Consider the following 16,274-nt stretch of genomic DNA (forward strand, 5'->3'; position numbering starts at 1 on the left):
AACTGAGTCAGCATCCAATTTGAAATGCACATGGTGATTGGATATACCTCCAATTTCAGAAGCTTATTTACCATGTAAAAAGACAACTCTGTAACAAACATGAAGTCAATGAAGATGTTGGAATGGTGTAGCGCTTCCTGCTGATCCGAAACACAAGATGTGTGCTGGTGCTGAACAAAAAATGACTCTGCCGCTGTGTTTTGTTACTGTCTTTTTAACGGGAGAATCTGAGAGGAGACGTATTCCCAGTCTACATCTTAATGGCGGGCATATAAAAGACGGGATCAGTTATGATGTGCCAGACAGAGATCTGGACACTTCAGCGGATGTATAAGAACATCCTAAAATATGAATACATTCACACTTATGTCAACATAGACAAAAGAACAGTGTTAGCTTGTAAAAAATACTAAGCAAAAACACTTCTCGTAAATTCATATAAAATATTTAATAAAAAACCTTGTTTGAAATCTAACACGAAAAGCTCTTAATGTAAAAATATCATATGCCACAGCTCACATCCATTCATCCATCCATCCATCCATCGATGCATCCTCTTACAAACGGTTTTCCTGGTCAGGGTCATGAGAGAGCCTGGTACATATCCCATGTAGCAGAGGGAACAGGGCAGGGGTGTTACCCTGCATGAGATGCCAGTTCCAGTTTACATGTGATTCCCTATTTCTCTGGTATTAGGATGGCATTAGTATGACGGAAAAACTATTTCTTCTGTTATTCTTCCTCTATTTAACAGCCCATATCAACGGATGAAGTGAGCTAATAACATCATTTTTTCACTGTGACCCCCACATCTCAATAACAGAAATGAAATGTAAAATGAAATGAAAATTTAATATTGTAACATTAATCAACATTATTGTACCCTATGTTACCGAACATCTTCTAGAGTGAGTCATATTATTCATCTGTGGAAATACATGTGGGAGGACAGTGACAGATCATATAACTGAGATCCAAGCTCAGCTGTCTCTCAGAAAAAAAGGAAAAAAAATATTATGCAAGAATTTCCCATTTGGACACTATGACTGTAACCAAGGAAACTGCATTACCAAAGCTACTAGAACTATGTCTCAATGTTTGGGTCTTTTATCATCATCATCATCATCATTGTCACGCCCCGCTCCGTCCGCTCCCGATGTGTGCCACGCCCACCTCATTACCTCCTGTTTCGCCCTAATTGTTCCCACCTGTGGCTCGTTCTGTTACCTAGTCTTGTGTATATAGTCCGAGTCTCAGTCTGTATTCCCCAGATCTGTCATCGTTGTATGGTCCGTCGTTGTCTGCACCTGTCCTTTTGCCTTCAATAAACCCTTCACCGGACCTTTTGGCTTCGTTCGCCTGCTTCCGTGCTCGCGTTCACCTCCGAAGCTGACAGAATGACAGATCTCTCGGAAAGCATGAAGCAGCAGTCCGAGCACCACCGGCTCGGACTGCTGCAGGACTTCATGTACTGGCATGCCCAGCCCGAGGTGCAGGAGGACCCGCTAGCCCTGGAGCTGGCTAGCCGGGGCCGGGACCTGCTCCGGAAGGAGCGCCCGCCGGGGCAGGAGTACCCTCTGGGTAAAGCCCGGAAATGCCTCCGTCGGCTGCAACGCCGGCTCGCCGAGCGTGGGGAGAAGCAACAGGAGGAGACTCCGTCGCTCTTCTTAGGAGCTTGCTATCTCCTCCCCGCCTTTGCCGACACCAGCGCTGCGAGCCTGGCAAGCTCGCATCCGGAGCAGGCCCCTCCGATGGAGGCCTATTACTATCGGCCGGAGCGTCTGGGACAAGGCGGAATTCGCGCCGCGAGAGATGGCATTCCCCGGGTTCCCGAAGCCCTGAAAGGGAGGACGCCCACGCGCTCAGCACCCTTCCTGCCGGCTCCGGACCTGCGTGTTCCGGCTGTGCGTTGGACGGCACCGCCGGCTGCTGATGCCGCCGCACTGCCCGCGGCACCGCCGGCTGCTGATGCCGCCGCACTGCCTGCGGCACCGCCTGCTGATGCCGCTGATCTGCCAGCGGCTTTGCCTCTCCTGCCTGCTGATGCCGCTGATCTGCCAGCGGCTTTGCCTCTCCTGCCTGCTACCTCCGCCGATCCGCCTGCGGCTGCGCTGCCTGCTGCCTCCGCCGATCCGCCCGCGGCTGCGCTGCCTGCTGCCGCCGTCGATCTGCCCGCGGCTGCGCTGCCTGCTGCCGCCGCTCCGGATCTGCCCGCGGCTGCGCTGCCTGCTGCCGCCGCCGATCTGCCCGCGGCTGTGCTGCCTGCAGCCCCGCCTGCTGCAGCCTCCGCGAGGACAGCAGCACCGCCCGTCCTGCCTGTCTTCCCTGCTGCAGCTGCCGCCGCTCTGCCTGCGGCACCGCCTGCTGCAGCTTCTGCCGCCTTGTCAGCGGCACCTCCTGACCCGTCGGTCCCATTGGACCCGCTTGACCTGCCTGGCTTGCCTGCAGTCCCGGTGGCTGGCCGCGGGGTGACAGCGCCCGCCAAGGCGCCCCCTGCTGGCCGCGTGGAGGCTGCGCCCGCCGAGACGCCCCCTGCTGGCCGCGTGGAGGCTGCGCCCGCCGAGGCGCCCCCTGCTGGCCGCGTGCTGGTGGCGTCCGCCGAGGCGCCCCCTGCTGGCCGCGTGGAGGCTGCGCCCGCCGAGGCGCCCCCTGCTGGCCGCGTGCTGGTGGCGCCCGCCGGGGTGTCCCTCTCTGGCGCGCCCGGAGTGCGCGCCTTTGGGGGGGGGTTCTGCCCCGCGACGGCGCCCCCTGCTGGCCGTGGGATGGCAGCTCCTATCCTGCCGGCACCTGAACTGCTTGTCCTGCCAGCACCGGAACTGCCTGCCCTGCCGGCACCTGAACTACCTGTCCTACCGGCACCTGAACTGCCTAAGGTTGCCACGGTTACGCCCCCTGCTGCCCGCGTGCTGGTGGCGCTCAATGAGGCGCCCCCTGCGGGCCGCACGCCCGAGCCCGTCTCACCTGACCGGCCCGTCTCGCCTGTCCAGCCGGCCCAGCCCTGCTCACCTGTCCAGCCGGCCACCGTTCCAGTCCTGCCCGTGGCCCCGCCTGAGGCCGCCGTTCCAGTCCTGCCCGTGGCCCCGCCTGAGGCCGCCGCTCTGCCCGCGGCCCCGCCTGAGGCCGCCGCTCTGCCTGCGGCCACACCCGAGGCTCCGGCTGCCCCGCCTGTTGCCTCTTTGGAGGCCAAGACACTTGTCTGCCCAGACTCGACCTCCCTCCTGACTCCTTCTCCCTTACCCCGGCCAGACCGACACCGCCCAGGACCCCGCCTGTCGGTGTCCCGTAAGGGACGGGGACACAGGCGTCGGGCCTGGGTCCCGCCCGCCATGCCCCCTGGCTCGCCCGTTCGGCCCCTAGCTGTGGCTCGGTGGCTGCCTGCGGGTCCTGCGCCTCGGGGTCGGCGGTCGCCGCCGGGTCTCCCCCTGGTCCCTGGGTGCCGGTCCTCGGTCCCGCCTCCGGCTCCCGGTCGGCCGCCTCCGGGCCCCCCTGCTCCGGCTTGGCGTCGGACGGCGCCTTCGCCGGCTACGGCTGCGCCTCCGCCTGCCGCGGCTTCCCCCTCCTGCCTGCCTTCCCTGGTGTTCCCTCCTGCTCCCTCCGTGTCCCCTCCGTCACTCCCTCGTCCCGTTCCCTTGGTCCCTGGGTGGTCCCCTCCTGCTCCCTTCTCCCTCTCCCCTGCGGCCCCTCCGGCCGCTGCCCGTCGCCCGCCTGGGCCTTTTCGTGCTCCCCTTGCTCCTCCTCCCTTTTCGTTCGTCCCGCCTGTCTCTCCTTCTGGTCCCTTTGTCCCTCCTTTTGGCACTCCTGGCCCTTTCGTGTCGCCTGTGGGTGTTCCCCCTGTGTCTCCCTTCTGGGTCTGTCTCTCCGCCTTCCCTGTTCTCTGTCAGGTCCTGTCCTTCTTTTCGTCCCTGTTCGTGTTTTGCGTCTCCGTCCTGTTCCCTGGGTTTGGTTGACGTTCTGTTTTGTCTTTCAGGTCCTGTTCCCTCGTCCCGTCCGTCGCCTCCTCCCTGGCGCGCCCGGTGTGCGCGCCTTTGGGGGGGGGTTATGTCACGCCCCGCTCCGTCCGCTCCCGATGTGTGCCACGCCCACCTCATTACCTCCTGTTTCGCCCTAATTGTTCCCACCTGTGGCTCGTTCTGTTACCTAGTCTTGTGTATATAGTCCGAGTCTCAGTCTGTATTCCCCAGATCTGTCATCGTTGTATGGTCCGTCGTTGTCTGCACCTGTCCTTTTGCCTTCAATAAACCCTTCACCGGACCTTTTGGCTTCGTTCGCCTGCTTCCGTGCTCGCGTTCACCTCCGAAGCTGACAATCATCATCATCATTATTTGTAGTAGTAGTAGTGGTGGTAGTAGTAGTAGTAGTAGTAGTAGTAGTAGTAGTAGTAGTAGTGGTGGTGGTAGTAGTAGCAGTAGTACTAGTACTGGTAATAATAGTAGTAGTATTGTTCTTGTTAACAATTGTAAAAGTCATTCAATTACTGTGAAGATGTGTGTTAATGTATAATTAGTACTGTCAGAAAACTAATGTGTATTGATGTGATAGTGACATTATTCTGGCAATCATCTAAATCTTATAACAACACAACCTCAAAATAAACACCTCCTCCGTGTCAAAGAAAACTAATGCTTCACCTGGAGACTAATATTCTGTGACAAAAGCAATATAAAGAGGATGCGATCTATCTAGACTCTTCTTATCCATTTCTCTATTTTACGATAGTGTGTAGTAATTAGCACATTTGTGTATCACCGACTTCATTGCTGCAACCTAATCATCCTATTGGTTTAAAAAGCTGCTAGTTTTAAAGTGCATAAAGGGAAAATAATGTGCTGTTCATTTTGTCTACTGTCTTAGGATTTTCACCAAAGAAGCCTTATTTATTTTCTGATGCATGTAGCTTATCTGTAATAACTGTGGGCGGGGGTTATGACACAGAGGTGAGAAAAAATCCAGATGGTTTCCTCCAAACACTTAAAATATAAGAGAAACTCATTCATTCTAAGTAATTGTGAAGACGCGGAAGAGGAGACCAATATCAGAAGGAGTTGAATTATCATTTAGATATTAAACAACAATGACAGGTTTCAGAACATTTAAGAATTTGTTTGACATAATACTGGGATTGCAAATGGTGAGATTAAAAGCACTCAAAAAAATTTGCCTCTAGACCAAAGAATAAAGCGGTCAAAGTATGACTGTGTTTAAAAATCACTGGTGGTTGGGTACCCTTGAAAATAAAAAAAATAACAATCCTAAAATGACTTACATCAAAATATTCTCAATGATAAACTGCATTATGTGGGTTATGGGGGGGTACGGATGAGACCTGCCATGTCATTGTTAGTGGATGAATCACAATGTGGTGTAGGCTTATGGCTTAATTGTATTATTAATTATTATTATTATTATTATTTATTATTATTATTATTATTATTCTTCAAGTAGTCTACCAAATATATGCAAAAACAGTCTTAAAAACAGGACATCTTTTATTCTACAGGAAAAAAGTGAGTCATCGACTTTTTCCTCCAAATTCAACTTAATGTACTATATTACGCCTATTATTATTCTTTAGCAATGAAAATATGGTTACTTTTTGAAGAAGGTTCACTACTGGTGTTGCCAATCAGTAACCTTAGCTATCCAGACTGTAGAGCAAATGTTATTGTTTTCATATACGGCAACAGCAGGTAACATTTACTGCTCCATAATAATGCACGAGAATGCAACGTCGTGCTAATAATAACAATAACACGGGTAATCAATAAACTTCATTATGCTGGCCTTACTTCTCAGGAGATAGACCCACCCAGTTCCAGTACATCAAGTGCATCTGACCTTTGGAGAATGAAGATCCTTTAACTATACCTAAATTATTCAAGAAAGGCTTTAGAAATGTACACTATTGATGTGAATATGTACATTTGCATAATTATCTAAATTAATGTATAATGCATACATAATTAGTTATCTTAACAATCATTTATTGGAGGTGACCAATAGTTATTTGTAGCACCGACCCCTCTGGGGCTCGCATGCTGAGCATAGGTAACATTTCAGTACAGCTGTCTTCTCTGCTGATACTCATAATATTCACCTTCTGTAGATGTACTATTAATCTATTTCTTTTTCTATAAGTATCTTTAGTTTGTCAGAATGAAAATAAAGTATTTGAAATATAATCTTATTATGGCAATATAATGTGGATTATTTAGGATGTAAATCATTTTACTACTTCTTTTGCTCTTCTTATGATGGATTTGATGATTTGTGATAGATTTGATGGATTTCTAGGACCTCCAGCACTCCATACATGTGTCCTGTTTGCCATCAGCACATCTAACTGAACTCATCAAGAAAATTAATTGTCACTCATTTTGACTAATCATCAATCGTTTGATTACCTGAATCGGGTAAGCCGGCCTTGGAATGGAAGAAAAAAAATGAATGGAATAGTTACAAATGGAGGTTTGGAAACCACTGTGTTAGATAACTATCCAATTTCCAGATATTTATAAAGAAATATGGCCTCATGGAAATTATATGACCTCACTAACCTGCAGGTACAGGACACTGCGTGTAAAAGGAAACAATCCCTGAAAAGATAGATATTCTCTTTACTGTCCTTTTGCAGTGTCTTAAGTCTAGCATAAAATGAAAATCATTCAGTTAAAACCATCGACAATCATTTTGGAATTTATATATAACTAATTTTCTTTCAGGCATCCCTGAAAAATAAAGAAAGGGCAATAGGTTTTGGTACTGGCTTTCATTCTTTACAGCCAAACCACATGCAGCTCTGACTAAGTAATCCACCTGAAGCTATGTAGGTTTAGGCCTGGCTAGTACTTGTAGGGGAGACCAACTAGGAAAGCAGTGTTGCTGCTGGAAGAGGTGTTGCTGTGGCCAAGAGGTTAGTCTATCCTGTGCTCTGTGTGGATCCCAGTGCCCCAGTGCAGTGATGGGGACACTGTGCTGTAATAAATGGTGCCGTCCTTCAGATGAGGTGTGAAACCGAGGTCCTGACTCTCTGAGGTCATAAAGGATCCTTGCGTATCCTTCAAAAGAGTAGACGTGGTACCCCAATGCCCTGGCTAAATTGCCCACTGTGGCCCTATCAGGCCTGGCCTCCTAATCATCCCCTATATCTAACTGGTGAATTCCCTCCTGCCCCTTCACCACCTTAGCTACTGTGCGGTGAGCGTACTGGTGCGGAACAGCTGCTGTCTCATCATCCAAGTGGGGGCTACACAGTGGTGGAGGTTGAAGTGGCTCCCCATTGCATCTGTAAAGTGCTTTGGGTGTTTGAAAAGTGCTACATAAATGTGACTTTCATTCATTCGTATTCCTGTATAAATAAATTAATATGACTTCAACTTTAAATCACAGCTTGCGGTGCCTCCTTTGGTTGTCAGAAGTAAATATTCTGATCCCATCATGGCAGCATTGCAACACTGCATGAATGCCAAACAAGAAAATGCTGTGATTATCTAACAGAACCCAGAATCACCTGGGAAGGGGGATGAAAAATGGAGAGAGTTCAAATGCTCCATAACAGCGTCTTCTTTTGACATGCTACTACTGTGGAGATTTTCACTCTGATTCTACCCATGTACCTTCCCTCCACAATCTCAGTTATTTTGTTACTTTTGTTTCTTGAGCTTATAAATACAGGCATCACCGTGTGCTACTGTGGTCCACTGCAGTATGACCATCAAACCGGATTAGCCATTTAAACTACTTAACAAACTTCTTAAATATTTCAGTTGATATATGTACACATCTAAGTTGAATGTTTATATATAATGCAAGAAATTAAGATGAGCTACTTTTAACATGCAGCAATTCTTGTCATCTTTCAACCTGCACTTTCCAATACTTGTGATTGACGACTCAAACAAAGTGCTTCCAAAATGCTTCCTATTATGCAACTTGGATTGTAAAATATAGGCCTATCCCTTTCAGCAAGAAAGTACTGACCAATACTGACATTGGTGAAACATTTACTCATAGCAAAATTATATTTATAATGTGGACATCTACGACAACAGAATTTTAGTTATTTTAGTTATAAATTTGCAAGGCTGTATATTTCTAACTTTGTATCATGTAAGGCATATCAATGTGTAATTACACTTAAAGCCTATATTGGCTCCAAATATAAAAAGAAACACTGAAGCTTAAATGCACTTAAAAAATCATATATATATATATATATATATATATATATATATATATATATATATATATATATATATATATATATATATATATATATATATTAGCCCCTATACAATGCTTAACTTGCATTATTATTTTCAAGTCCAAGAATCAATATCTAACCCAAAGTATTTTTCAGAAAATAGCATTTCAATGTTTCTGCTGGTTCAAGAATCAGTTCTTGTCGTAGGTTATAGCCTACGATTGTAATCAGACATAAAAAATAATAAGAATGAATCTTACAAACAAGAAATATCCGTCAATGCGTCCACTACATGAAACAGTATGATTTTATAATTCCAAAAAACCGCTTACCTTCCAAGCTCCTCTCCGATTTCATAATATTCCTCAACATCCTCCTGTTTGAATATGAACATGTTGATAGAGGAGCTTTCTGCTGCCGAGAAGCCGAACTGCTCACAGCGTTCCGCGCTCCATCTCCGTCAACTTTGACGTTTGTCAGCGATCACACCTAAACATGCACATCGCCGTTTTAGGTAAACGTGCTGCTTATTTTAGCTAAAAGGAGGGATCGAATGAATCACATTGCATCGTTATATCTTACAAAACGTGACTCTAGGTACGCGAACATCACAAGGTGATTGCATTATCATAAATCAGTTTTGGTAGCCGCTCTTGGCAGCTTGATCGGTTGCTTCCAGCACCTAAAAACTTATTTCTAAATGCGGAATATATTATGCCGTTTTTGGAAAAGCATTGCTATACCTCGGTCCACCTTTTTTCTCGAAGGTAGACAGGAATACCGAATGTAACCACGAACAGATATGTAGCCTATTTATTAAGTAGGTTGCTACAACCACATAAAATAAACACAATAAATAAACCTAAACATTACATCCGGTTGCCCAGTACATTTTAACATATTGCATGTCTGTGTATATTAATATAAATGCAAACTTTATATTATCTACGAAGCAAAATGACTGACCACATTTAATAATAATAAAGAAATACCTTTTTGTAATTTGCGCAGCAGAATTACCATTAGCAGTAAGATGTGTGAGCACAAATCACTAAAATGAACGATGCCGCATTCATTGGAAAGACCGCATATCGGCTGCATAAGTAAGGAGTGCCGGCTTCACATGAATATTCCGACGTGCGTGCGTGTGTTCAGCTGCTTACATCAAATGCACTAATGGTTTGATCCGAAGCAGGCGGTCTGAAGTTTTGGCAGCAAAGACATTAGGAGTATGCCTTGCACTGATGAGCGGTAAGATGGAAATCCTCGATTTTTTCCCACGCAGTCTCCCAAAAAAAAGGTACAAAGGCGAGCAACCTCTTGTAATCCAATGTGCATGAAAACAATACTGTGTGCGCACGTATCATTGTCTCTCTCAAGTGTGATTCTAAATGTCAAGCTTTAGAATCAAGATGAACCGAATACAAGTCTGCAAAACCAACACTGCTGACAAATCAGTAAGTTTATATATGTATATATTTGCAAGGCACGTATTCGATTGTGTGGCACCAAATTTGTATTTTAGGATTACTTCCTTCTAACCGGTTTGCTTTAATCATCGTTGCACCCAGCTGCCCCCTGGTGGACGTTTTGTTTCCGAAAAAAAAATCTAGAACGTGTTAATCTGATGATTTTGATGATATCATTATTACAACTGTCACACCAACATTTCGTATATATATATATATGTATATATATATATATATATATATATATATATATATATATATATATATATATATATATAATATATATATTTCATCTATATTAGTTTAACTTGACATATAGTATAAATTCAATTCATGCAGCTCCTGTCTGTATCAGGGTTGCAGGGATAGGGCCATGCAGCATTGGACACAGGACTGGGGTAGACTGGGTGGGATACCAGTTCCTTGCAGGGCATATATATATATATAAACACCACACTACAGGGGTAAGTCAGGCACTTCATATAACTTGCAACATGACTTTAAACTGCAGGAATAAGCTCCACATATAGAATGGAGGTATGACTTGAAACCCAAACCCACAGGTGTGAGACAACAGCACTAACCACTACGCTTCACCCCCATACATTCTGTGTATTTTTACTGAAATTAACAAAAAGCACTAGGAAGTATATCACCCTACAGTTTACATAACAAAGAGGTTACTGTAATCTTACAGCCAGTATGCTGAATATATCATGTTTTTCACTGAAAACACTTTAACCTCAACATTTGTTTTGGACAGTGTGTGTGTGTGGGGGGGGGGGAGTATCCAGAGGAAAATCCCATGGGGAAAATATGCAAACTCCACAAACACAGAGCAATGCTAGAGACCCCTTCCACCTACCATCCATAGCTGTTATTCAGCACAAGACCACAGGGAGTCTATAATAATTTGACCATACTTTGATTAATGTTCTCTTTCCCTAACCTAGTCAATCGTTAAAGGGGGGTTGTGGAGCGTCACACACACCCAAAAGAGGTCGCCTGTCCATCACAGGGCACACATACGCATGCACACAATCATACTCTTCAGGCAATCGAGAAACATCGATTAGCCAAACTGCATTCTTTGGACAAGTAAGCATTCCTTGAGGAATTACGCACGATGGGGGAGGACTTCGAACAAAAATTTACTATAATTTCTTTAAGAGTTAAACAAATATTGAGTCAAACTAAAAAATTAAAAAACCCAGTATATCTGTGGGCTTAGATACATAACATACATAATGAACTTTACTCATACAAATGCTTAATTTGAGCTCCACAGTAATTATAAGCCCACATACTACCTAATTAGTATTGTTTCAGCTTCAGAGGCTACCTTGTAATTGCAGTTTTACACCCAATGCACAATTTATAACACTGGTCACAATCTAGCTTAGTTTGCAAACATCTGGGATTTTTGTGAGGCATGTAATGCTTCATATTATTCTCAGAGAGCAACTTTACTGTTGATGACTACAGGCTGGTTTTATGATGTACATTGATAGGCGACACACATTTCCTATGATGTGGCAGTATAGTATGTGTCATGCCTTGAAGCACTTCATCATTAGGAATACATCCAAACGTCCAAATCACTGTAGTGAATTAAGGCTATGAAAGTGATGGTTCTTTTGTGACCCAGACAAAACACTGAGAGCTCAAAACACTAGCAAAGAAATATAGCATGGGGTGGCGCATATTTGAATTGGGCTAGGTTGGGGGCCCAATATGATATGCTTTCATGGCGTCCAAAATCTCTAATAGCAGGACTGTGCTTTGGAAGCAGCCCACATGACATGTGCAGGCCTTTCCTCCAGTTTCTCTGCTGTCTTACACATTGATCTTGTTGGTAAATGGAATTGTTCCACAAGTCAGTGTTTATCCTACCAAAACTCTGAATCACTGGATAAATGTTTATTAATAGATGAATGTCCTTTATGTGCTTTCTGTCTTTTTGCACATTATTCATCTAATCTAACTATCTGTAATCCCAAAATGGTCAAAATAATTAGGGGCACTGTGCAAACCTTTAGACATAGGATGATGAAGCTGCGACAGCTTTTGGTAAAGTAGGTGATATGTGTTGGTTTATTTATCCAATAAGATTGTCCCTGGATGGATTCTCCTGACTCACTATAGAAGGAATTGGCTTGTTACAATCAGTTCATTTTTTTTATACTCATATTTTTATATTGGGAAAATTAGCAAATACCATCATACAGGGCCATAGCTAGGATTTTTTACTGAGGTAAAAGTGTTAGCCCTTCCTTGGTGCATCGCATAATGAATCAGGGTCATTGGAGTTGTAGAAATAGCACTGACTTGACCTCAGTGTCCTCAATGGTAGTTATGGGCATGCATCACACAATCAAGGAATACTGGTATGTTGTCCCAGAAAGCTTTGTTAAGTAAACTTGTGATTAATAGTCAGTAGTTTTTAACTTTCGTGGCCATAGGTGGAAATTAGTGGTAGAAAACTTTAAACTGGATTTCAGAAAGAATTTTGTAGGGTAAGTTAGAGTATGGAATAGTCTTCCTGCTAGTGTAGCGCAAGCTAAAACCCTGGGTTCCTTTAAATCGGAGCTAGATAAGTTTTTATCAACTCTGAGTTACAGTATTAGTTAAGTTCTCCCCAAACGAGCTTGATGGGCCAAATGGCCTCCTCTCTTTTGTAAATTTCTTATGTTATTATGCTTTTATAGGCAACTCAATACCCTATTCAGGGGGGCTTTAGCCACTTTATTTTTTGTTTTCGGCTCCCTGAAAAATCTATATATCCATTAAACAAATTTGTCCCATATTTCCTGGGGGCTGAGCCCTGCTAAGGGCCAAATCCCATAGTCGCTTTTGGTTTTTAGCAAAGAAAAATGTAAAATAACAAGAACAAAATTCCCTGAAAATGTTTTCACTATAAAACTGAAAACGAATATAGTCTTCATTTAGAAAACTGAGCCTGCCATTTTGGTGTCTTTGATTGTTTGATTATACTTTTCTTGAGGCGGATCACTTCTCTGTACTGCACTGTTTCATCATGAAATAATACGGTAACTGCACTTGAAGTTGTAGTGACCACAGGACTGAAGCTTCGAAACTCAGGACAGAAGGCATAATTAAATCTGTCAGTCTCCAGCAGGTTTAAACCTTTTCCTTTTATTTACATTTTTGGTTCACTTTGGTTAAATTGAGCAGGGAGTGAGTGAACACACTGGCTCCACTCACACTGAATCTCGAAGCATCATTTGTCCCAGTAACTAGTAACTTGTTTTCCTCACTTCCTGTCTCTTACAACAACATCCTAATGACTGTGGTTACTAAATATTTCCTATAGGCGTGGGATGGGAAATAGATAATATCTTTTACAAATCGAGCTGCACTAAAATAAAGGTTAAAAATAACATAATCGGGCCTGAATTAATACCACAAATGCATTTTTGTATCTTATTAGTCCTGTTGTGTACATACATATTTAGTATAAAATCATATTGTTTGTATTGTGTCTACACTGAAAGAAAGATCTGTACAGGGAGAGTAAACAAATAAAAAGAGAAGGAGTCTTAGTTCTAATGTCTGTATGGATTTCCTCTGGTCCACTACTAAGACTATGTGTTTTTACAGCTAATCCAGATAGCAGAAGGGAATTGTTACTGGTATGAGATTTTTTTGTCTAATCAAACAAAGGATGCTTTTATTTCAGCCTTATGTAGGAAGGAAAAGTCAGAGTTTAGACTTGCCAGTATTATCGGTCACTAGTGGGGCATAGATTGTGTGTTTCCCCCACCTTGAGATGGAGGGGGACTTTATATTACAGAAACATTAGTTACAGTACCTTCATTAATGCACTTGTGGGTTTTTGGTATAATAATAAACTGAGGTTTGATGCACAGCACCATATTTACACTTGAAAAGAACATAGGTTGTCAACACACATATGTAACCTCCCTGAGAGAAATCAGTTGATGAGTCTTTCAGGGATCATATACAGCAGGGGTGGGAAATCTTATCCACAAAGGGCCGGTGTGTATGTGGGTTTTCACTGCAACTCCCTAATTAGATCATAATTAGAGGACTGATTGGCTGAAGAGTCCTCACACCTGGGTTTGAACAGCTGACCTACAGGTTATCCCAAAAACCTGCGTACACGCCGGCCCTTTGCGGGTAATATTGGCCACCACTGACATACAGGATGCCAGCTACACCATTATAGAATTTATGCATTTTACTTAAGCATTATGCTTTAGTAAATGGGCATATTTTAATGACAGCACATTTCTACGTCAGACAGTGATTATTAAATACCAAACAAATAAAAAATTAAAATTAATCTTTAACCCGAAACTGTAAAACCTTCAAAGACCACTGGAGGGCCCCAGACCATAGGACAGGGGAAACACTACAAGCAAAAGTGTGTGATTGAGGTGCATCTTACATAGTTTCACACGCTATTCAAGAAACTCACGCATGGAAGCAAATAAGTAATAAGTGCTGATTCAACTTATTTTAGACACCCATATTTGAAGTACTCTGTACCCAAAAGTTCAAAACCATACTGGAGTAATTTTACATACATGAATTATATTATCCTAGTCAAATTCCTCATAGAAATATATTAATTATGGAGGACTGTGAGTCAGAGCCAGATTCAAATAAAATAAATACTACAGTAACAGGCAGAAAAATAAAAACATGTTAAATAGTTTAAAAATGGAGGGAAAAAAATCACTCTCTGCACCCTTCAGTCTGAAACAAATACATAAATAAAATTTACTAGTTGGCCTTTTTCAGTGTTGAGTCAGAAAATGATGAACACACATAATTCCTTACCCTTTGTTTTACATTTTTGGATGTATTAATGAAGGAGCTTGTTGGAATGTTAATTGATAGGTAAAAACCCTTTGTGTTGCTTTTCATCCTACACAAAAGGGCAAAATATCACCTTGTAATAAAACTAAACTTAAAAATATGGCAAAATACAAGAAATATGGTTAAAAGATGACAGTTGGAATTAATTTATAAATTTCTAGACTGTGTCACCTTTTTCATGTGTGATACATTGAGTGTGCAGTCTGTAAAGAGTACTGCTTGTACAAAATATCTGGGTGTTGTAAACACTTTAAACTGGCATGGAATCAGCAAAAATCATTTTCCCAAGAAACATTTTTTCCCCTAAGAAAATCAGTCTACAGTGTGTATCTTAATGTTATTCTGACTCGTTGGTGTGAGCCAAGAATTTGCTTGCCAAAAATGTATTAGTATCAACAAAAGAGTAATGGGAGATGATGTGAAAATGACAAATCCAGCTGATAAATTATTTAGGTGATTAATGGTCATGATGTTATATGGAGGATTTTTATTGTGGGGGTGGGGATAAAATGATAGAAAACAGAAAAATGGTGGAGTGAAACATTTCAGCATGTTGGAGACTGGACAAACACAGTCATGTGACTCAGCCTCTGTTTTGGATTGGCTAAGAACATACTCTATAGGAAACTTGTGTGTAAATCTTATTTGCAATCTGAACATATAATGATGGTTTCAATAGTTTGCTGTTGTCTAATTTTATTTACTATGTAGTGTGTGGAAAGTATAGACCGTAAGGGACATACCAGATTCAAATTGACAAACTCAGGGTGTGGAAGGACAACCTTGTGTGTTAAGCAAAGGGCCCGTCTTCATGACTGTTCATCTATACACAATACCAACAAAATTAATATCTGGCTCTTACAACATACTGAATAGTGATGCATGTGGACAATTTGTTCTGTCCCTTTACATAATATTTCATCCAAAAATTCAGGGGAGGGGGAGGCGGGAATGTTGTAAAGTACTGAAGGGCAGAGTATTTCCTGGGCTTAAAAAAAAAAACTAATTTAATTCATATTACAAAACTCTTTTCTCATGGCTCAAGTTTTAAGCTAAGTGAAAAAATGTTTGGTCTGGTCCATTACCAGCGTACATTTGCAGACGGCTTCAGGAATTTTGTTCCTCGCCTAAGTACCCTTGGCTTCCATTTCATGGGATATTTCGGCAGACAGAGCTGCACACAGACTGCAGTTTATTTCCATTCTCTGCTGTGTGTGAATCTGATTACAGGTCAGTAAGCCAGTGGACAGATGGCACTTGGGCAACTTTTATTTGTTCTCCCAAGATTACATCTGCCAACATTTTTGAGTAATTTGAGTAATTTCAGTTACAGGAACCATTTCAATCACACAACTACATTTTTTCATTCATTTTAAATGGTATTTTATTCACCTATTCAAAGACACCAAGTTTTAATGTGGGGAAATGTAAATTCATTACACTGACAAATTTATTTAAATATGTCGAAAGTTAATGTACCGCTGTTTAAGCCACATAATATAGGCTAAAAACAGGACCTTCCTTTCGCCCAGATGCCACTAAGAGTTAAATATTTCCTGAAAACTGAGACCAGTTCATTATGAAGGAGTTGGAATTAACTCTCAAAAGGCAGCTGAAGATAAGAAATAAGAAATGACACCTCATTATAATAATGGGTCGTAAAAAATGGGACTTTTCTGCTGGAACTGCAAGCTAGTTTTATAAAAGAGAAAACTATGTGCAGAGCCACTTTTCAAAAG

General features: G+C 42.9%; 1 protein-coding gene and 1 long non-coding RNA gene across 5 annotated transcripts in view; one reads left to right on the forward strand and one right to left on the reverse strand.

The window, feature by feature from the left end:
- Nucleotides 1-9,499, reverse strand: part of LOC111847091 (death-associated protein kinase 1-like) — a 59,957-nt gene extending 50,458 nt beyond the window's left edge. For 3 of the 4 annotated variants that reach the window (XM_072714480.1, XM_072714481.1, XM_072714478.1), the window contains exons 1-2: nt 9,193-9,357; nt 8,533-8,689 (exon numbers count right to left, since the gene is read on the reverse strand). In XM_072714480.1, coding sequence (XP_072570581.1) covers nt 8,533-8,594 — 62 coding nt within the window. In that variant the 5' untranslated portion in view covers nt 8,595-8,689; nt 9,193-9,357. The other variant, XM_072714479.1, reaches the window with a different exon arrangement.
- The window catches only part of LOC111847078 (uncharacterized), a 31,414-nt gene continuing 24,553 nt past the window's right edge, over nt 9,414-16,274 (forward strand). Inside the window, exons 1-2 of the long non-coding RNA XR_011992399.1 lie at nt 9,414-9,500; nt 9,600-9,657. This is a non-coding gene — a long non-coding RNA (uncharacterized lncRNA). The remainder of the gene's footprint in view (nt 9,501-9,599; nt 9,658-16,274) is intronic.

This window comes from Paramormyrops kingsleyae, chromosome 7, assembly GCF_048594095.1.
Source record: "Paramormyrops kingsleyae isolate MSU_618 chromosome 7, PKINGS_0.4, whole genome shotgun sequence".
In the NCBI taxonomy this organism is placed as follows: domain Eukaryota; kingdom Metazoa; phylum Chordata; class Actinopteri; order Osteoglossiformes; family Mormyridae; genus Paramormyrops; species Paramormyrops kingsleyae.